The 22,113-nt window shown below is 34.5% G+C and overlaps 1 protein-coding gene across 1 annotated transcript; it reads right to left on the bottom strand.

Annotated features, from left to right (window-relative positions):
- Positions 1-4,879: 4,879 nt before the first annotated feature.
- LOC148956752 (microsomal triacylglycerol transfer protein-like) lies at positions 4,880-20,646 on the bottom strand. Its single transcript, XM_089096249.1, has 3 exons — positions 20,494-20,646; positions 9,427-9,545; positions 4,880-5,461 (listed from the first exon to the last, which is right to left on the bottom strand). Exons 1-3 carry the CDS (start codon positions 20,636-20,638, stop codon positions 5,105-5,107), a joined length of 621 nt encoding a protein of 206 aa, XP_088952375.1. The 5' UTR covers positions 20,639-20,646; the 3' UTR covers positions 4,880-5,104.
- Positions 20,647-22,113: the final 1,467 nt, after the last annotated feature.

Genomic DNA, 22,113 nt, shown 5'->3' with positions numbered 1-22,113 from the left:
GTCGATGATCTTCTAAAATCAGAATATTTTGAAGCTGTTCTTTTGTTATTTAGATCTGCTGTATTAAAACAGCCTCATTTCTGTTAGGTTTTTTTCCTCTGACTGTTTCACTGAAACGTTAGACGTTGTTGATGAATATAAGATGCAGCGAAAACAACCCTTAGGATAAACTACACTCCGATTGTTTTTCAAGTTTTTTTAAACTTTATATCGTTGTATGTCTATTATTTCAATGGATTAAAATTGTTTCCTCTGACGATGATCTACAACCCGAATATTTTGAAGCTGTTCTTTTGTTATTCGGTTCTGCTGTATTAAAACAGCCTCACTTCCGTTAGGTTTTTTTTCCATTGACTGTCTCAATGAAACGTTAGACGTTGTTGATATGAATATAAAATGCGGCGAAAACAATCCTTAGGATAACCTCCACTCTGATTGTTTTTAAAGTTTTTTTAAACTTACTATCGTTGTATTTCTATTATTTTAATGGATTGAAATTGTTTCCTCTGACGATGATCTTCTACAATCAGAATATTTTGAAGCTGTTCTTTTGTTATTCGGTTCTGCTGTATTAAAACAGCCTCATTTCCGTTAGGTTTTTTCCCTCTGACTATTTCGCTCAAACGTTAGACGTTGTTTATGAATATAAGTTGCAGCGAAAACAATTCTTAGGATAATCTAAACTCCGATTTTTTTTGAAGTTTTTTTAAACTTAATATCGGTGTATTTCTATTATTTCAATGGATTAAAATTGTTTCCTCTGACGAAGATCTTCTACAATCAGAATATTTTGAAGCTGTTCTTTTGTTTTTCGGTTCTGCTGTATTAAAACAGCCTCATTTCAGTTAGGTTTTTTTTTCCATTGACTGTTTCGCTGAAACGTTAGACGTTGTTGATATGAATATAAAATGCGGCGAAAACAACCCTTAGGATAACCTCCACTTTGATTGTTTTTAAAGTTTTTTTTAAACTTACTATCGTTGTTTTTCTATTATTTTAATGGATTGAAATTGTTTCCTCTGACGATGATCTTCTACAATCAGAATATTTTGAATCTGTTCTTTTGTTATTCAGTTCTGATTTATTAAAACAGCCTCATTTCTGTTAGGTTTTTTAAATTGACTGTTTCGCTGAAACGTTAGACGTTGTTGATGAATATAAGATGCAGCGAAAACAACCCTTAGGATAACCTACACTCCGAGTGTTTTAAATGTTTTTTTTTAAACTTACTATCGTTGTATTTCTATTATTTTAATGGATTGAAATTGTTTCCTCTGACGATGATCTTCTACAATCAGAATATTCTGAAGCTGTTCTTTTGTTTTTCGGTTCTACTGTATTAAAACAGCCTAATTTTCGTTAGGTTTTTATTCCATTGATTGTTTTGTTGAAACGTTAGACGTTGTTGATATGAATATAAGATGCGGCGAAAACAACCCTTAGAATAACCTACACTCAAAATTCTAGACCAATTATCACTAAATGGTTCTATATTAGTTTCAAGATCATAAAGACTTAATCCCTGAGAATAGTCTAAATTTATAAAAAGCTAAAAATAACTAAATGTGATTAACTGTCGGATGACATTTCTGAGCATAATTCTGAATTCTTCTGATTTAAAACAAATGACCTTCCAGGGACTGGAGAAATTTTACTCCATTTAATTGATAGTCCATGTTTTTCATCTGTTGTGTGCGTGGATTTTACTAACAAATGCCTGTAAGAAATATTATAATAAAAATTAACAAAACATAAAGTCTCATCTCGGATAGAAACACTACTACCATACAAAAAAGCTTAATAATAATTCGAATACTCTTTTTGAGACAAAACTAAAAGAGCTATTTTTACCAAGGATAAAGAGACTAAAGTCCTCTTTTGAACTACTTTCTACTTTCTCTTTTACTTTCTACTAACTTAGAGACTATCTCTCTCTCTCTCTCTTTAGCTTCAACAATAACGCAAAACTCAATCTTATATAAAATAATCTCACTTTAGACGTTAAAAATTTTTGGGGGATATTTTTTAATTTACATACAGAAATGTTATTTTCAGGCGATATGATATCGTTGAAATTAAGCTGATTAGATTGGTCTCTATTCATTTTTTATTTTTCTAGGAGTGCTGAGAGAACACAAACTATATTTAGTTGAATGCACGCTAGTAAGGTTGTAGTTCATTGTCATGATCACCCTTTAAAACTCCAAACATACCGTTATGTAAAAAATGGGTAAAACTTTATAATTTTAATCAAAACAGTGGAAAGTAAACTGAAAAATACGTAGGAACTCTTCAAATTATAAAGTAAATAATTAACTCTAATTCGAAAAGCAATTTGAACAAAATACTATGGTATGAGTCTGACACTGTCATATATTAAAAATAAAATGGCAATATATTTTATTTACATCAATTCACAGAAAGCAAATTGCATAAGTTACGTAAACCGACAGCTGGTTAAATATGTCAAGGCATCCTATGTTGTAATGAAAATGTCATGAATAGCATAACTCTGAACCTCTCTAATAAGTTTTCTACTGAAAAGAATATTATTTAAGCCAAATGTAAAAAAATGTTAGGATGTATCAACGAAAAATAAAGCATTCAGTGAATAAACAAGCAGCAAAGAAAGTTGGAAAAGACGATTTAAAGATGGTTTTGAAAATGCCCATTTTTATTATTTTTCTTTACTGATGCAATTACCTTTCAGAGCACAAACTGATCAAGTCAATGAAAATTAGGCCGCAAAGAAAGTTGGAAATACGGTGTATGGATGGTTTCGAAAGTGCCCATCTTTTATTATTTGCCTTTACTCATGCAATTGATTCAGGAGATTTTTCTTAAATATATTTAGATTTTATTTGTTAAAACTAGATTCTAGACAGATTATTTTTTTGTGAGAAATTTTTTTGTGATCTTTGTTGATACAAGTTCTTACTTTTAGAGAATATTCTTGCGGTCGTATGAAGTCAGCAGTCGATCAAGTGCTTTAACACTAATAGCTCATAAATGTAAAAAGTGGTATAGTTTAGGCCAGCTTATGAGAGGTTCGCATTATTTGATATTTGATGGAGTAAAAATAAATAAAAGAGTAAAAATAAATCATATTCAGAATCTTATTGTTTTTTAGAGGGATTGCAGAGCTGCATTAACTAATTTAGATGGATTTAAATGGGGTATGGTGTAAATTGTTTTAGAAATCATTAGGAAGCTAGTATGGAAATTTTTTGTTTCAATCCGTACTTCAAATCCTCTTATTATGTTAAGAACTAGTTGTGGAGAAGCTTAAACTTTGCGGTTCAACGGTTTTGGTTTTAGCAAGACAATTTAGGATAAAATGAAAGATATTTCTACATAAATAAATGAAAAAGAAAACGCAGCTTCTCTATACAGCGCAAAGACCAGATTAGAACTTAAAATGAGCATAAATTAGTTTAAATAAGATATCGAAGTTCAAACGAACAGAAACGAATGCCATTGAAAAAGCAAAACCTGAAACATATAGAAATTACAATGAATAGTGAAGCAAAATTCAAAACAGGCAGAAATTACGAAAATAAAAGTCATATTGTCAGAGTTGGACCTTCTGAATTGCTTTAACCAGAGTAAGAGATTTTGGCATTCCGAGTTTCACTAAGAAGACAAATAATTCTTTTTGAAATTTCGAGGAAATAGATTCGACGAAAACCCCTTCTAATCCGTTTTCTCTACAATAATAAGGTACTAAAGCAATTCGAGAAAAAACAAAAAGGCCAACTATGCTTTCTATTCTCAAAGATTTGTATTTCTCGCTTTCCTTTTTTGACATTTTAAAACCTTTCTCTTACACTCAAGCCAGCTTAGCAGGAGCCTCTGCCAATGTGCTTGCCCTTTTCCTGTTTTGTCCTTGACTAAACATTTTCCCAATTTCGTTGTAAGAATTTTATGATATTCGGCTCTCACTAAAACAATTTCTGAATATCAAACCCCACCTTCTAAAGTTATTATTCTGAAGATTTAGCAATATACAAGTATTATAACTAACTAATGAAGCATCATACTAATCTTGTCATTAGTTCCTCTAACTTAGAGATCTTCAACCTTAAACACTTGTATAACTTTTTGAGTGAACTGTATGTCTCAGGTGGCCCCTGAAAAATATCTTAATTCTTTTTTATTATCATAATTACTGTATTAAGATCTTTGCGCCGTATAAAAAAAATAATGATATGCCACTAGGCCTGACAATTTCCAAATTTTGTTTTCAGCTTGGATGAATTCATTTTCTTTGCTTGGACGCTCCAAGCAAGATTTTTTCAGGGATCACCTCTACTGGGATTTATTACGGATGACAACAGATCGTCAGGCGAGATTCATTTTAAGTTGATTTTTTTTCTATTTCGTGTTTTCAACCGTAGTTCAAGTGTTTCCTCACAGTTCAGCAAAGCTTACTACTTCTTATAGAATCTTTTGGGACCAACTACAATAATTTTCTGAGGATCTTGGACCTATTACTAGTGGGGGATGGGGAGTGGCAAGCAGTGAATTTACAGGCCAATGATTTCCATTTTTCAATGGGTCCTTGGGGTCAACCTTTGGAGTTAAGATTCACTCAGTCCATGTATGCATGAATATTAGTAATCTTTTTTAATTACCCAGTGTAAAATTTCAGCCATAGCCTGGGCCTAATATAAACCCCCAAAATATTAGATGTACAAACGTAAAGAATGCTATTTTTAAAGTAATCAGTTGACTGCAAATGGTTATATTTATTTTAAATAAGAAAAAATGAAAAAATAAATGTATAGAAATGTGCCAGAAATTTTTATGAAGGCATACTTACAGACAACAGATCAAAATTGGACTGGTTTTTCTTAACGTATACGTCAAAAACGCTTCTCTTCAAAAGCCCACCTCCAATTTCCATCGATTCAACAAAACCACTCTCAGCACTTCTATCCCTGTGGAAAATCCTCGTAAAAGAGGTAGACAATCCATCTAAAGCTAATGCATTATAATTATTTTTTTAGTTTTCTCTATCACTTTAATAAGCTGAAGTCGGAATTCTTCGCACTTTTCCACTTTATCTATCAATCTTGACCAAACATATTTTTTCAATTCCTTTTCACCTTTTTGTCCAAGTTAAGAAATAACCAGTCCAAGAAAATAAATCATTTAGACCAATATTTAAAAGTAAATCAAATGCTATACCTCGACCACTTGAATCATATGGTTTGACTAATCGAAGATAAACACTTTCAAATATTTTTTTTAAATTGGAATATTTTTCATTTGGGAATGCTTTTATACTTTGTAGTGCCAAAGTAGATAGTTTGCCACCTTGTTGCACAATATCTAGAAGCTGAGGTAGAGTGGTTTCAGACTTGAGGTTGCCAAGACATCGAAGTTGAGTGACTTTGCATTCATCGTTATTGCAAGTTTTAAGCTTCGAAATTATATATGACTCTATTTCTCTTAACACCTAAAAATGTAGAGGATGATTGTGTGATAAAAATAAATTACGGATATAAAAAGACATGCAAATTCACTTCGTTGCTGAAATTTACATCATAGAAAAAGATGTTCATTGCCTTACACAAAAAATTTTAATTTGAAAGCTTTACAGGTCAAATTTATATTATTTAAAATAATAAGGTTACAGACGCAGACAAATTTTGTTACTAAAGTATTTGGTAATCACAACTGTGTCAAATAATCATCAGCAAACACCCTTACATAGCATTGAATATAACAGACAAGCATCTAAATGATGGATTAGAAAAATGTTTTTACCATTTGCGCATACACCGCAGGCTTACTTGTTTGTGAACTGCGCTTAAGACGTCGTCAGTTGGCAAAAAAATTGTTGAAACCGGCTGTTTGGCATGCTTCGATATCAAACATAGGTGGAAACGTCAGACTAATAGAGTGGGGAGTAAGGGCTCTTTTAAAAGAAACATCATGTTAACATATTCTTCCAAAGTAATCTTCAGAATATATATATATTAAATATGTTTTCTTGGCCGTTTCAATCATAATTCCTATTTTTTCAACTATATTTTTTTTCGAAATGATATGGTTGTTTCATGTTAGTTTTTCCCGTGTTCCCCAATTTTAATTATTTCTAACATCTAACACTCGATCTATTTCTTTCTCAAGGAAGATTCCCCAATACAGGTGGCTTTATTCAATTAAAATCAATTGTTGGCCAAATGTATTTGTTAAGTTACTCAGAATATTTGTATATGTAAATATTTCAAATACGAGTATATACACCATATTGAATATAATACAAAAACTTTTGTCGACAGAGGGTGTATCAAAGGGGAAGCGACCCAAAGATTCGTTTAATGTGAAGTTTTTTTGCATACTGTTATGTAAAAATTTTGTTATTACAACGTTTCTTTTAGATGAGCCCATATACAAGACTTTATGCATAAAACCATATACAAGACAAAGTAAAAACACTTTTCCCTGTCATGATTTTTCCAGGGGACCCATCGCATGCAGATTCTCCCTGTTGGTTTTCATTTTGATACAAGATATAGTTATATATAATTGTGAATATACCCGACTGTCAACTCACTTGCAAATCAATAGTACCCCCTTCTTCCCCCCTCCATATTGGTATCCTAGTGGCTGTTTAGTTTTAAACAGAGCTAATTATAACAAATTTACACAAAATGAATAGATTAAATAAAAAAGAATTATATAAGGTAATTGTTGTTGAATGTTGCAGTGTGAATATTCGATCATAAAATTGATGTACCGGTATTATGCACCTTTATTTTTTACAATCGCGTATGCTTTCTTTTTTGCATGTCCTGTACCTCTCAAAATATAATTGTATGGTCTAGTTTACCACAAATAGTTTATTATTCATCAAAATGATATAAAAAATGGATATACCAATTTACCTATACCAAAGAATTTTAATAGCTTTTAAGTCATAATCTTTTGCAGCATTTTTAAAGCTACTGGACGGAAGTATAATTTTTAAGCGGACCAAAAAAAATATATAATCAAGTCAGGTTATTCAATGAAACCTTAGTCTGCTGACTATAGTGCATAGCAACAATGTTCGTCAATTTCCCATACAAGGCAGTCTAGAGAAAAGAGGCGTTGTTTATATCTACTTGATAAAGAAGGAATGGAATCACTAACTGACGGTGATTCCATTCAACTGTATTTCAAGCACAAGGTATATTGACTGCAATTTAAAATTACACTATAGTCCTGCCCATGTATCCCGTTAATCGAGAAAGGTTTTATAGATTCGTATTTTTGCCATAAATTAAAGTCGGTTTAAGCTTATGAAACACTTCAAAAGTCGCTCAAGAGAGAAGCACAAGGAAGATTGTCCGTTTGGAAAATTAAGATCACTTTGTAAAAACTATTACTCGACTACTTTAAGTGAGCTGTGCTTCAAGCAAATATCAAACAGCTAAGACTGTAAAAGTAAAACTTGATGTTAGAACAAGTTTAGTAAAACTTGCTGTTAGATCTTAAAATGGACAAAAATTAACCTAAATACAAAAATTTGTCCACCCCTTAAGTCACGGCCGTTTATATTTAAGTTTTTCTTGCGGTTGATTGGCAGCAAGTTAAAAAGTTGTTTTTAATGAATATTGTTAACTATCGATGTATAAAACAACAAGTAAGGTATTAAATAAAAATTTTTAATTGTTTAGCTTTAAATTTATCCATATTTGAGGGTAACAGTGAAATATAATGCTTGCAACTGAAAATTAAAAAATATTGTATATCGCTCTTTAGGCATAAAAAGGGGATTTTATTGGCCAGTAATCCCTCTCAATTTTACATTTATTAGTGTTCGTTTTAAGTCTTTAACACATAGTTTTTAATAGCAAAACTAAGCCAGCTATTTAAGGCAGCCAACATAGCCTCCCCATTTTTAGTCCAGTAATCTTGCCGCATACACGTTTTAACATGCCGGTAAGCTGGTATATTAAAAATCAAGAGGAAGTAGTTAGTCTGGAATTGCCTCAATTAAAAATATGAACAGGGTCAAAATCAGTGATTATAAAGGGTTAAAGAAAGATGGTCAGAGAATTCTGGGAACATATTAAACCGCGATGAAGTTATAGAAAATTTTAGATAAACAATGAAAATTATTTTGACTATATGGAAAAGAACGAAGACTTGTATTGCAAGGAAGAGTTTAATACAGCACTTAAAGGATTGAAAAACAGCACGGTAAACGAGCTTTGAAATATGGTAGTTCCATGGTTTGAGATAAATTACTGAAGACTATAAATATGATTCTTGAAAAAGAAAGAAATATAATTAAAAAAAAATAAGTACATCCAAAATTGAAAACAGTGAAACAAAGAAGAGAATCAAAATCAGTTGGACAATAATAGTAATTTGGCAATTTTGATTATGGCTGTGGACACTTTAGTCGGCCTAACTTTTAAGATAGATATAAGTTCGAATAGTGATAAATCCTTTTAGTCGACAGTGATAATTCACAAAAATATACTGGATATTTCGGTCACATGTGCAGTGACCGTCATCAGCAGAAATTCTGCTGATGACATATTTCTGCTTTGAATTTCAGCAGAGTATTTATGCTGAATACGGTCACTGCACATGTGACCGAAATATCTAGAATATTTTTGTGAATTATCACTTTCGACTTAAAGGATTTATCCCTATTCGAACTTTCATTTATCGTCATGGAAAGACAGTGTGGTCTTCGAAATTATCTAATTTTTAAGGTATTTTGATCCCAATAGGATTTGAGTTACCAAGGTTCCATTGTTCCTCCACGACTATTGTGACCAATACACAGACACCATTTTCATTTTTAAGATTTTATCATTCCTTAAGTCTTTTTACTACAGACTCTAAATTTCAGAAACAAAATTTAACAAACATTTCACATAATTTAAATTTATATGTACTGGCATACCGAGAAAGGTTGCTCCTAAGAAGACTGACAAAAAGGGCACTGCAACACGAAGGCTAGTACTAAGCATACATTACCAATTATCTGTTATAATTTCTGAGTCGTAAACAAACAATTATAGCTAGTTCTTTCTTCTATTATCATTTTAAATTAAAAGATGCATGGTCCAGAGACATTAAAAGGGGAGAAACGATTTTTATTTTATCATAGATTACAGCAAAATCGTAAAACGTCCAAAGGGGCATGGGTATGAAGACCAATGCCGTATTTAGACGTATGAGACCAATATAAGACAGTTATTGGCCAGTTCAGTCATATCCGATGACCTTTAACATAGCAGCGGCGATCACTTCTTTCCATGATACAGAATAAACAGCTTAAAAGGACGATTTCTTTGCTTGAGTAAAATTACTGAACTATTTTTAGTAGTAAAACTACGTACAAATACAAATAAAAAATTTGGAAAAATATAAACTAAAATATTCACAGCGAATGAGAGCAATTGGATGTTTTACCTTAGAGTTTTCAGTTTTTTGTTTGGTAGAAAGAACATATGCTACAGATGCCAAGCAGAGATCTAGTGATTTAGCTGCCTTGACAACCTTAACGCCATGATTTGCACGTTTCAATGAACCTGGAAAACGAGGTAAGTGAAGATAAACAACTGAACATAAAAGAAAATAGTAAAACTTTGTCATGAATTGGTTTTCAAACATAAAAGTTCCGTTCATCAACCAACTTACGACATTTTTGCGGCGGTATTTCAAACAAAAGTGAATTTAGTTTGCTGAAGACAGAAAGAGGAAGCGAGAGTCTCATGAGAAAACGCTTGTATGCTCCATCTTGCATTTACAGTTCGTCGTGGAATTGAACAACTCCCAAAATTAGTTTTATGTCCGCGAAGCGACAGCAAAGCGAATTGACTGAAGTTTACTTTTTACGGATGTACTTGTTCAAATATTTTCTTATTTGATTACCCACTTGACGGCACTGGACGATTTCGTCTGATAATGGACCATCTACAAAACGGTTAGCTAATCGATATTAAGATAAAAATTAACCAAAAGCTGATAAAAAACTAAAACGCTCATATGGCAGTTGCTACCAGCAGCAAACACTCAATAAGTTGTAGTCAAACCCTTTAAAAACGCAACTGAAACCCAGACAGCCAATCGCCACCACACTTAATTAAGATTTCATAAGCCCTCATAATGGATACTGGTATAAACAAAAAATAGGACCTAATACACGGGAGTCGAATGTAACACGGACACCTGAAACCATAGCTCTACCGGTTAGCCGGGTTAGGCTGAATTCTATCAGCCTGCAGGGTAATTTCACTAGACTCCCCGACCCCCTCCCCCTCCCCACAGAGGTGAAAACAGATGTACTCCCTAAAAATGCACAACTAAGAGCATAATTGGTACTTCCCACAAAGCTCAGCTGGTACAAGAGTGAATGACGAAGATCTAGGGACAACTTTATCCTACACCCCTCCCCCTAATCAAAGAGGTCGTACTATACACGGACCAAAAAGGCTGGATTAAAACACTTACTCTAAATTTGATTGAGATCCGATGACCCTTCTAGAGGACACTCTAATGGGAAAGAAGTTAGGATTCCCTTTATACCCAGCAGGAGTCAAATAGGTCTTAGACTCAGAGAAGACATCATTATGACAATCCCCATGACTGTTAGTCATTAACAGGTGTAATTGAGACCCGATAACCCGTATTGATAGACATCTTCACGAGTAGATAAGACCATATTCCTCCACCAGATGCCAGATCAGGTCCGAACCTCAAAAAGGATTAATGTGGAAATTAGCTTTCAGTTTCCGTCCGGCTAAATTCAAAAACTCTTTGGCCTGCTCTTCATTCCAAGAATTTATACACCAACCCTTTGTCCTCACAGAGATAAAAACAAGTCATAACTCAAAATAGGCACAACTATAACACCAGTTCTTACCTCTCATCCAGTTTGATTGATATCGGACAACCCATTCAGGTAAATGTCGTGAAGACATGAATTTAGGAGTCCCCTGTCATCTGGTATAAATTTTTGATTGATTACATACCCCCTCCCTCCCCAAAGGCACTGTTAAGACAATTGCTTTCAGTATCTTCCCACTATATTTAGTTGAGATATAGCAACCACCTCTGATACATTTGTTAGTGCAATGAATTAAGGGGCACCCTTCCTTCCGCTAAATAGGGTAAGATCCTGACCATCGATAATATAATTATAAATTAGCGATTACTTCCTACTAGGTATTGTTGAGATCCAACAACACCTTTCAGGTAGGTGGTTTGACCCCCCCCCCCACAAAATCATCTCCCTCTTTCATAGAGGTACTATGAACCTTCAAAATCTTTTGGTGTAAAACATGTAAAATTAAATCTTATAAATCCTTCTCTATCTAGCCCTCTATAAACTTACACTGTGTGTATTTAAATTATTGGTAGTGGCATGCTTATTCAAACTATTTTTAAGATCCTTGCGACACTCAATGAACCATTCAGATTTTTATTCTACTTATAGATTTAGAATATACGGTGATAGAGAAAAAAGAAAAGCCAAATACACGTGAAAACAAGGGAATTGAAAAACTTCTATAAATGAGAAAAACAAATTCTGGTTCTTTAGGGGAGAGGGGTCTCACGTAATGAAGCTTGATCTAATTTTTATTAAATTCACCTAGAAATTCTAGAAATCCACTACTTTAGTGCAAGGGTGAAATAAGATAATAATAATAATTACTCTTTATATCCATAATAGCTTATAGCTAGCAGTGGACGTCAAACAACAAGAAAATATAAAACATGAGATCAGATAATTAAATATAAAAATAAATTAAACTTTTTTACAACTTTTTATAGATTTCCTTTTCAACTAGTTCCTCATTATAGTGGTTCACGAAGTATGGAACATACGATGATAGGTTCCTTTTTGATGCCATTTGGGGTGGGGGACAAAGGAGTTGTCACGACGAACTGAGGGCTCCTCTACGTGTTTTTGGCCGACTGATCTGTGATGCCTGGAAATCCGGTAATATTGTGCGATGGACATCAGAGCTTAGGCATTTTTTTCCTAAATACATCGTGAGATCGTAGCACCTTTCAGATAGCTTCTGAAGCCTCAGTTTCTGCAGGCTGTCCTCATAGGAAGTATAATTTGCCCCAAGCATTATTTTGCGCGCCCGCTTCTGAATATTTTCAAGCTTTTCGGTTTGGACAGCCGTTAGACCTGGGTTCCAAACGGGACAAGCATACTCGGTTTGCGATCGGACATACATAGAGTATAGACTGCGCATAATGGAAATTTAGATATTGAACCGCGTTAGGCAAACAAAGGATTTTAGGCATAGGGAAGCCTTTTGGAGGAAAGACTGTATATATGGATCCCATTTCAGGTTGCTTTTGAAAATTATTCCTAGGATTTTTATTTCATCCTTAGTTGTAAGTCCAGTGTCTTCTTGGGACGGAATTGCAGATTTTAAAATGCTAACACGTAGAATATGGCTTTTGGTCTCACTAACTGTAAGCATTACATCTTCAAGATTATGCTTTACCTGGGAAAATATTGATGAGGTGGTGATTTCCTCTGCTAGGCTCGGGTGCGGAATGATTTCTTCTGCTAAGCTGGGGAATGATATGCTTGACAGGTCGTCAGCAAACTTGTAGCGACTTTGTGTATGTGCTAGGACAGGGTTAAAAACAATCAAAAAGATCAGTGGTCCTAATTTTGGCCCTTGGGGTGCTCCGTACCATATTTCTTGGAGTTCGGATGCTTCATCCTGCGTGAGTGAAACACATTGGTTTCGAATGTGCAGGAAGCTTGAAACCATTCTCACAAGAAACTGTCGAGCACCCATTTCTTTAGCTCGGTTAATAGCTATCAGGTGTTGGATGCTGTCAAACGCCTTTACTATATCGCTGAGAAGGATTTCTGCGTATGACACTTCCGTCTCGAGATATTTCATCAGATCGTCAAGAAGACATACAAGATAGTGGGTAGTATTATGTCCAGGCCTGAAACCAAATTGCCGAGGGTCTAAATTAGCTTCAATATTACTAATAAATATTCACCGATAAAGCCTTCAAACACTTTGGAAAGGCCAGGGGTTTTTGAAATCGGGCGTGAATCGTTAGGTGAGAGGGTTTTTTTTATTTTAGGGAATGGGAGTCATATAGGCTGTCTTGAGGTAACCTGAAAACGTACCATCTGTTACAAACTGAATTAAGCAGGAAGACAAAATATGACTAAGATACTCAGAGCAATGATCTATCAACTCAATAGGAACTCCTTAAGGGTAACTACTCTTTCTCAGATCTCGGCGTTTGAGCTTCTTGAATACTTCATGGGGGCAAAGGATCAGAATTTCTTCAATCGGCCCATTTTCAGGCATCTCGTCAAGAGGAGGGTGTGTGTGACAAATATTTCAAAAATGTGTTTTGATCATATCAGCTCAGAGGTTCACCATCAGAGCCGTAGATCGTCAGCTGCTTTCGAGTCCGTACCATAATCTCCTGGACCTTCTGGTGGAATCTAGAGGGGTTAGACTTCCAAAGCTTGTTAACCACTTGAGCACCAAATTCCTTTTTAGATTTCTTTATTTTGAGACGTATGACATTCCGCATTTTTTTAGCCTCATCTTGATATCCCAACTTATAGAGCTCATTTCTCGATTTGATTAGATCCTTAATCTCTTTAGTCACCCACGGCATATTTTGTGACTTGACCAGGATTGTCTTTTCGGGAAATATCACTTTATATTCATGGAAAACTGGGCAGTGACCTCTTGCATCATATTGTTGCCGTTCTTCATAGTAAGGACTTTCGACCGGTTTTTCCTGGCTAGCCACTCTCGGTAAATCTGGAGTTGCTCTTGAGTTTGTGGGTGGTACTTCACCACTGACTTGGATCTGTCAGGGGGTTTTCTGCTAGGCTTCCATATTACAGTAAGGTGGTCACTCATACCAATAGCGGGGAGAGTATAGGGGGGATTATAGAACTCCTCAATATTGGTAAAGATAAGGTCTAGTACTTTTTCCTCGCGTGTTGGGACTTCAACAGCTTGCGTAAGTTAGAGTGAACTTGAGAGCCAGCTAGCCTTTAAATCATTAAAGTCGAACAGGATCTGAATGGCAGCGTATAGATATTGGGATCTTATGTAGTCAACCGAATGCTGTAGGTAGAGTACGAGTTCCTTTCGGAACGATGCTCTTGGCGGGTAGTAGACTACACCAAAAATGATTGACGATACTTCTTTTGGTAAGTATCGGGGCCTTGTCCAAAGCCACAGAACTTCGTGCTCAGGTTTCCTCGAGATAGGTATATTTAGGGCTCGATTCGGAATTGCAGACTTGCAAAGAAAACCAACTCCACCACCATGACTCACAATGGCCCCGTTCTCATTTAATCTTGGGAGTAGATACACATCGTCCCCGGAAATAACCGTGCATGTGTCAGACGCGGACCAAGTTTCGCACAAGCAAGCCACTTCAATGTCATTTTGTATGAGGGTGGTTTCCAGATCTTCAACTTTATTCCCAAGAGAGCGGAAGTTCGTGAGCAGGATTTTGGGAAATAAATACTTCTGCATTGTGTGATTACAAATCTTTGTCATACCGTGTAGAGTTCAGTGTCTTTGGGCATCCATTTGAGCTGAGCGCTGAATATACTTGGGGTTGTATTTTAAGGTTGCAACAGGTGTTTTCATTTTTTTAAGGTGACCTTTTTGTTGATTGTAAGGTGGTGGGAGTTTTTCATGGAGTAAAGCTTGATTTATTGGTGGTGGGATTGAGCGGTGGAAATCAAGAATGGGCTGTGTTAGACTAGCGACTCGATGAGCAGTGAAAATCTGTTCCTCGTTGGAAAATGGGGAGTAATAATTTGGTTTGCTGGCGGGATAATTAGTCTGATATCTGGTACGGGCCCGTATGGTATAGCTTGCCATCTTATTGGGGGTGCTGGTAGCCACGGTCTTCAGTAGGGGGGAGGGGGAGCTATAGAATGTATGCTTTTGTCTTTCCTCGGAGGTGTGAGTTTCAACCGCATTAAGGGGACAATTCTCAGTAAACGATCTCCTGTTCTGATATCTTGTTTCCCAACTTTGGATTTTACAGGGAACCTGTTTTTTGACTGCTTCGGATACGTTTTTATTGCCCCATGCAGGCGACGTTTAGCTGGCAGGTGCACTTTAGGACAGTCATTCATGAAGCAAAGACCACAGGAGAACTTTTGGCGAGGTTCTTTGTGTACCAATATACATTGATCGTTGACCACATTTTCCCCTATAGAAATCTGTGCAGATGTGTAGAAAGGGACAATCCACACTGTTTTGGTGAATTCCCCGGAGGTGGAAACGGCATACTAAGGGTTCTTTGATTTGTTCCTTTGGATTTTGGCTTGGGACCCAATCCTTTGGATTGGGACAATCCACAAAAAAAAATTTTTAAACAAGAAAAACGGGTTTTAATTTTCTATAAAGCAGTGAAATACAAAACATTTAATTATTCAAAAAACCTTCGAATTTTTCGGCCCCAAAACCGGTTGCCTTTCTCAACGGAAAAAAAAAAAATATAAAAAAACAAATTACCCCACCATAAAATAAATAACAATAAAACAAAAAAAAAACATAAAGAGAAATAAAAAAACAAAAGAAAAACTATAAATAAATAAGAAACAAAACTCACATATTAAATAAACACTTCCATGCACTGAATGTATATAATTATTCAACTCGCCTCCTCCCAGTATATAAATGGAAATATATTACATAAATACTTTCAATTACTGAACTTATATACTAATTCTAGCAGCCTCCTCCCAGTATATGACTGGAAATCTTTCGGAGATAAATATTATATTTATACTTAGATGAACATAAGAACAGATCAACTAACCCCCCGTTTCCCCGCTCTTCATTATATGTAACACCGTTATCAATAAATTTATTAATTATAAATTGACTGGAGTCGTTTATAAAAAACTCGAAATTTTTAAAAGATAAACTTATAAGTGTAGAAATATCAGAAGAATCTAGATTGTTCAGTTTTGATATAAAATACATGTATACGTATATTCCTTTTGATAAATCGTTTAGTATTTTATCCAAAAAACTTGAGGAACGAAAAAATGAGATAGAAGAATTATCTTCGGGAATTGAACTGGAAACTATATTAAATTTAGTCAGAATAACTAGCAGGTGTACTAACTATTTCACGTTTGGAGATAATTTTTACCATCAAATTAGGGGTTTAGCAATGAGATGGCCTTTAAGTCCGTTGTTAGCAAATATTTATGCAGAATATGTTGAAAATTTAGCTATAAAAACATATTTTTTAAAACCTAAATTTTGGGGCAGATATATGGATGATATTTTAGTTATTTTGAATTACGGGGAATCAGAAATTGAAGGTATTTTGGAACATTTAATAATTTGGGAGGAGAATTAATTTTTACAATTGAAAAGGAAACAGAGAATAAGTTACCGTTTCTAGATATTTTGATCCATAGAAATAATAACGAACTAGCATTTTCAATTTACCGTAAACCGACTAGTAACAACCGGTATTTGTCTTTCACATCAAATCATCCGATCCAGGTAAAAAGGGGTGTGGTTATTTCTTTAGTTGATAGGGTATTAAAATTAGCATCACCAGGATACATAAGAAATGAACTAATTTTTATTAAGGATATTCTAATAGGTAATGGTTATCCGGAAAATATGATTTCTCAAATAATTGAAAAAAGGAAAAAAAAGTTGACGGAACCAAAAATATTAGAAGAAGATGGGTCAAATAAAGAAACAAATTACATAAATTTGTATTTTATACCAATTTTATCACAAAAATTAAGAAGAGAATTAAAAAAACATAATATAAATACAGCATTTAAATCAGGACATAATATAAGCTCGTTGTTAAATAAAGGGAAAGACAAGGTACCGAGAAATTTGCAAAAGGGAGTATACAAAAGTCCATGTTCTTGTGGTAAATTTTATGTGGGAAGAACGCAACAAACTTTAGAAAATAGGCTACAACAACACAAGAATGCAATAGATTGCGCCCTAAAACAAAACAAAGCAGCAGAAACGTTTGAGTCAGCTGTTGCAGAACATCTTTATAATTTTCCTCATCACAGTATTTTATTTGATCAAACAAAAATAGTAGATAAGTCTGTATGAATTTTACAAAGCTTCAGGGAAATTATAGAAATAAAAAAGATAATATATGGGGGTACTAGTATCAATAGAGATAAAGGGGACTGTGGGATCAATTCAATTTATAATAGTTTAATTAAAATGCAGGCAAGATATTCAACCAGTACTGATTTTAATAATATTTCTGAAACGAAAGATAACCTTGCGGACAAAGGTCAGAATGGGTTAAATGACGAGAAAAGTAAACGAACTGCAGCTAAGCTTGCAACCAAACGAATCCATTCAATTTATAATTCATAAATTGGTTGATGAAGTTGTGAAATTTAATTAGGGGTTATGGGCCGGGGGGTTAGTTGACCTTTTATTGTTTTGGTCTAAGTATAAATATATTCTTCATTTTTGATAGATTTCCATTTATATACTGGGAGGAGGCGAGTTGAATCATTATAGAAATTTAGTGCATGAAAGTGCTTATTTGATATATTTCCATTTATACATTTGAAGGAGGCGACTCGAAGCATTATAGACATTCAGTGCATGGACGGGTTTATTTAATATTTAAGTTCTGTTTCTTATTTATTTATATTTTTTCTTTTGTTTTTTTCTTTCTATTTATGTGTTTAGTATGTTTTATTGTGATGTAAGTTAAGTTTTTTTGTTTTTTTTTATTTTTTTTATTTATTTTTTTCCGTTGAGAAAGGCTCCCGGATGTGGGGCCGAAATATTAGGAGCTTTTGTGCATAATTAATTGTTTTGTATTTCACTGCTTTATAGAAAATTAAAACCCGTTTTTCTTGTTTAAAAATTTTTTTTTGTTTTTAATGGAAAAGCAGTGTGGTCTAAGAAATTATTGACAATCCACACTGTTTCTGCAAATTCCCCGGAGGTGGAAACGGCATACTAAGGATTCTTTGATTTGTTCCTTTGGATTTTTGCTCAATTCATCTTGATCAGGAGAGATTTGGGTACTTTGGTTTAGTTGTTTAGGCGTATGGTAGGGACGTTGATAGCAGTTAGTACACTGGAACGAAAAGTACCAGCCTGACAGCTTCTTCAGAGCCAGTACTAGGTCTGCATCTATTGCAGCGCATGCACCGTGATGCCATCTTTTGCAAGAATGGCATTCAAAGGAAGGGCTTCCCCCAGCTGGTTTGTCAGAGGTGATGCACCTAGAGAGATCAGGGATTAGCAACGATTCGGATGGAGGCACGCCTAAGGCAGGTAAGTCATTACTCTTCTGCGTTTTTCTAGCCTCATTTACTTCTTCTGCTATTACTTCAAGTGCAGTTGTTATTGGTGGTTGTGAAACTGGTTCAAGTTCGGGTTTTTCACTATCACCAGGGTTCATAATGACAAGAGTAGAATGCGAGGGCTTAGTGATTACAATAGGACTTTCGGCCGACTTGGAGAGAATACTACCTGCTTGGGGGCAGAGAAGCCCGCTAGATCCTGCTGATTTAATTTGATTTAAATTTCTTTCAGGTGGAAAAAAATATTTATATTTTAGATTTTATGCTCCTTCCTCTTGTTTGAAGATGTATTATTCAAATTTGTGAAGGAAAGCTGACTGTGCTGCTCAACTGGTGAAACATGGAAAAACCCTGTCCTCTCTTCTGTCTTTACTGTTAAGCAAGATAAACATTGAGAACGGCGATTTCTTCGCGCTGCGTTTCCTCTGTGAGCTATATTTTGTTACTAGCCCACCACGAATTAAGGAGTCGAATCACGCCGGACTCTTCCTGAGAACTACGTTTTATTTGACCGCGCTTAACACCAAATACATATATTAAGAGCAGTTGTTTGAGCAGATTTCTGGCAGGATATACCAGGCAATAGGCAGAAGAGGAGAGGGCTCCCGCTGCAAGCGCCGTACGTACCTGCCGGTATTAAATTACCTTTGAATTGCGGGGAATAGGTGAGCGGGTCTCGACACTTCCCCTGTTCCTGTGTATTGTGCCAGATTTGGCCATGACTAAAGATACATGTGGAATCTGCTCCGCAAATGTAACCAGCAAGACCGGTGGCGTAGCGAGCACTAAGTGCAATAAGTGGTTTCATTTCACATGCGGTAAAGTTAAATACTCTCCAGAACTAAAGAATACATACCTTTGCCCTCCATGCAAACCAAAAAATATTGCTACTGTTGCGTCTCCGAAAGTGACCGGAAAACCGACTAAGACGACTACTTCCATTCCCAATTCAGCGGGAATGTTCAATATGATAGATCAATATGATATAAGATCAATATGAGTGAGGTTAGAGATGAAGTGTATCGAAGTGTAAGATAGATGAGAGATGGTTGATGAATGTAATGAGGGATGACAGCTTTGCAAGTGTTAAAAATTTAGAACGAGTTCTCATGTTGGCAATGAAGCACAGAAGTAGATTTTGTGATTTGTGTTTTATTTATTTGTGCTATTTAATATTCATGTTATGCTTAGGTAATGTTAATTATTTAAAAGTGAATTTTCTTTTTTGTTCTCTATTGTCATGGCCCAAGGGCTTTAAGCGCTATTAAATCTACTTAATTACTTCGAGAATAAAAGAAGAATAACTTAGAATTGACAGATAACGAAAATAGAATGAAAAAGAAGAATTAAGAATAATAGAGGAGAATAAAATGAAAATAGAAAAAAAGGATACAGATCCTCTATAGCTATTGCTGGCACATAGGACGTCGAATCGACGTTTCAGTTGCTGGGTCTTTTCCACAGGTAAAAGTAGCATGCTTGTCGCCCAGCCTTGCTGCGGCGGGGATCAAACCCCGGGCCGGTATTGCCCAGCAGAGCAAAATGAGAATAGAAGAAAAAAACAAAAGAGAATAGATGAAAAGTGATATAAACTATTTGTGGTTTGTTTATATTTGCTCGCTTTTGCTTGTTGATGTGTTTGCTTGTTGAATGTGAATAAAATTCTTTCTATGCTAATTTTTTTAGTTAAAATTAGAAAATAGAGTAGAAGAGGAATAAAGTAGAATAGGAAAAAATGAAAAAGAACAAAACAGAGAAGAACAAAAATGGAACCAAATAATTAAAAAACTACTATTTCACCTTCACAACTGTTTCTGGTGCATCTATAGCCATTGAAAGTGGTATAATGTATCTTTAAATGAGATTCATATCAGAAGAAAGTAAGAAAGAATTATCGTTTATTTTATAAAAATATAAGAATAATAAATTAGATTAGAATCATAGCAAAGAAAATAGAACACAGAAAACAAAGTAACAAATACCAGAAAAGAATTAAATGATAATAAAACAATTAAATAAACAAAGGAATAAAAGAAATAGAATAAAAGGACTATATAAAGAAATAGAATAGAATAAATAGAATAAAAACAGAATAGAAAAAGAACAAACACAAAAAAAACAAGAATAAAAATGAGACAAAAACAATGAACAAGTTACTTATTTACCTTCAACGATTGTTTCAGGTACATTTGTAGCCAACGAAAGTACCATAAGGTACCTTTCAATGAGATCTACGTCACCTTCTTTATTCAAGTCTACAAAATTCATTACTGCAGTGACCTTCAAATATTTGAACTGCAGCGATGCCATCTAGTATTTGAGGCCTGAATACAAAAACTGATTAACGCTTGCTGTTTTTCAAAAGACAAATAAAAAAGAAATCAAAATTTTTTGTTCAATAAGAAAATGTTTTATTTTAAGAAAAAAGAAAATATTGACACATAAGTAGGCCTAAACTTTTCAACCTTCCTCTCATTATAGCCCTAGAAAACAGGATAGAATCCCATTTTTGTCAGAATCACTATTTAAAATTATGGTCAGTCTGTCGGATACCCAAAAGAATCCGTAGCCAATATCTAAAGAAAACACCTAAAATCCTCCTCCGTTTTTTGGAGCGTCCACGTGACAGAACCACGAATAATTTCTTAGAATATACTGCATTTTTATTTAGAAGAGAGAGTTTAAGACAGAAAAAGCGGGTTTAATTTAAACCTGTAACTACTTTATTCAAATTTAAACACGTTTTTATCTCTTTAAAACTATCTCTTATTGAAAGAACGAGGCTTGACCACTGTCATCAATGTAGATTCCAATATTCTAACCTTAGTTCGCCGACTTACTTCTAATTCTCCTAAGCTATTTTCAACTGATATAAAATACCCTGGGCCTTGATTATTCTACTTTTTTCATCTTCACTGCATATACTATCTTTACTAATAATACTACCAGGGTTAGTAAACTTGATCGATCTTTCCATTATAAAACATCATCTCTGAACCTTCATTTATTGCCAGTCCTAGCAACTTAGTCTTTTACCATAAATTTTCAAACCTATTCTTGCGCATAGAGCTTTCAAAACCACCGAAAAGCCATTCTTTTTGCTAACATTTCCACTTAAGACACTCAAAACATCATTATAATCTGAGTCTTAGGAGTTTTACTTTCCCATTTGATTCAGTGCTCTCCTATAGTCTTCGCCATGTTCCTTATGACAAAATCCATCAAATGATTCATATAAATGGGCTCCTTAACTCCTGATTCAATATGAAACCAACCACTAACCTTATTTCTTACCATAATCGCAGCAGTATTGTTCAAGCCCGAAGCACTAATCACGTTAATGTATCTATCTGGTATCACATACAAAGTGGGACCTTCTCTAAAGCTTTTCTATCAGCTGAATCAAACGCTTGCTCACAATTTATTTTTGAAAACTAGAGGGATCTGATGACAGAAACTTCTCAATTCTTAATCTAAGGGCGAACATTTGGTCGACACATCCTACCCTTTTTTAAAATTACACTGTTCTTCTCTTAAAACTATATCTATAAGTTAAAAAGTATTGTCATCCTAAGTAATTTGCTTCGTACAGAAACTAAGTTAATGTCTCTACAATTGCAAACTGAGTCTTATCACCTTTCTTATAGAGGAGTATAATTAAGTTTTCCTAAAATCGGTAGAAACTTCCCCGTTTTCAAAAATCATATTCTTAATCTTCAGGAATTAATCTCTAACTTCACAGCCACCATATTTAAGAAAAACAAAATGTATTTACCACACTATCA

The sequence above is a fragment of the Artemia sp. Qi Xiang Cuo genome, chromosome 1 (genome assembly GCF_049724085.1).
Source record: "Artemia sp. Qi Xiang Cuo chromosome 1, ASM4972408v1, whole genome shotgun sequence".
NCBI lineage: Eukaryota > Metazoa > Arthropoda > Branchiopoda > Anostraca > Artemiidae > Artemia > Artemia sp. Qi Xiang Cuo.
Note: the sequence above shows the minus strand (reverse complement) of the source record. Positions and strands in the feature narration are given on the sequence as shown.

Excerpts from the sequence above, each read along its gene's own strand:
- LOC148956752 (XM_089096249.1), bottom strand. The coding sequence starts at position 20,638 with ATGGCATCGCTGCAGTTCAAATATTTGAAGGTCACTGCAGTAATGAAT. Across the intron at positions 9,546-20,493 it reads ACCTGAAACAATCGTTGAAG|GTTCATTGAAACGTGCAAAT; the intron begins GTAAATAAGTAA and ends CTCGTTTTCCAG. Across the intron at positions 5,462-9,426 it reads AAAAAACTGAAAACTCTAAG|GTGTTAAGAGAAATAGAGTC; the intron begins GTAAAACATCCA and ends CTACATTTTTAG.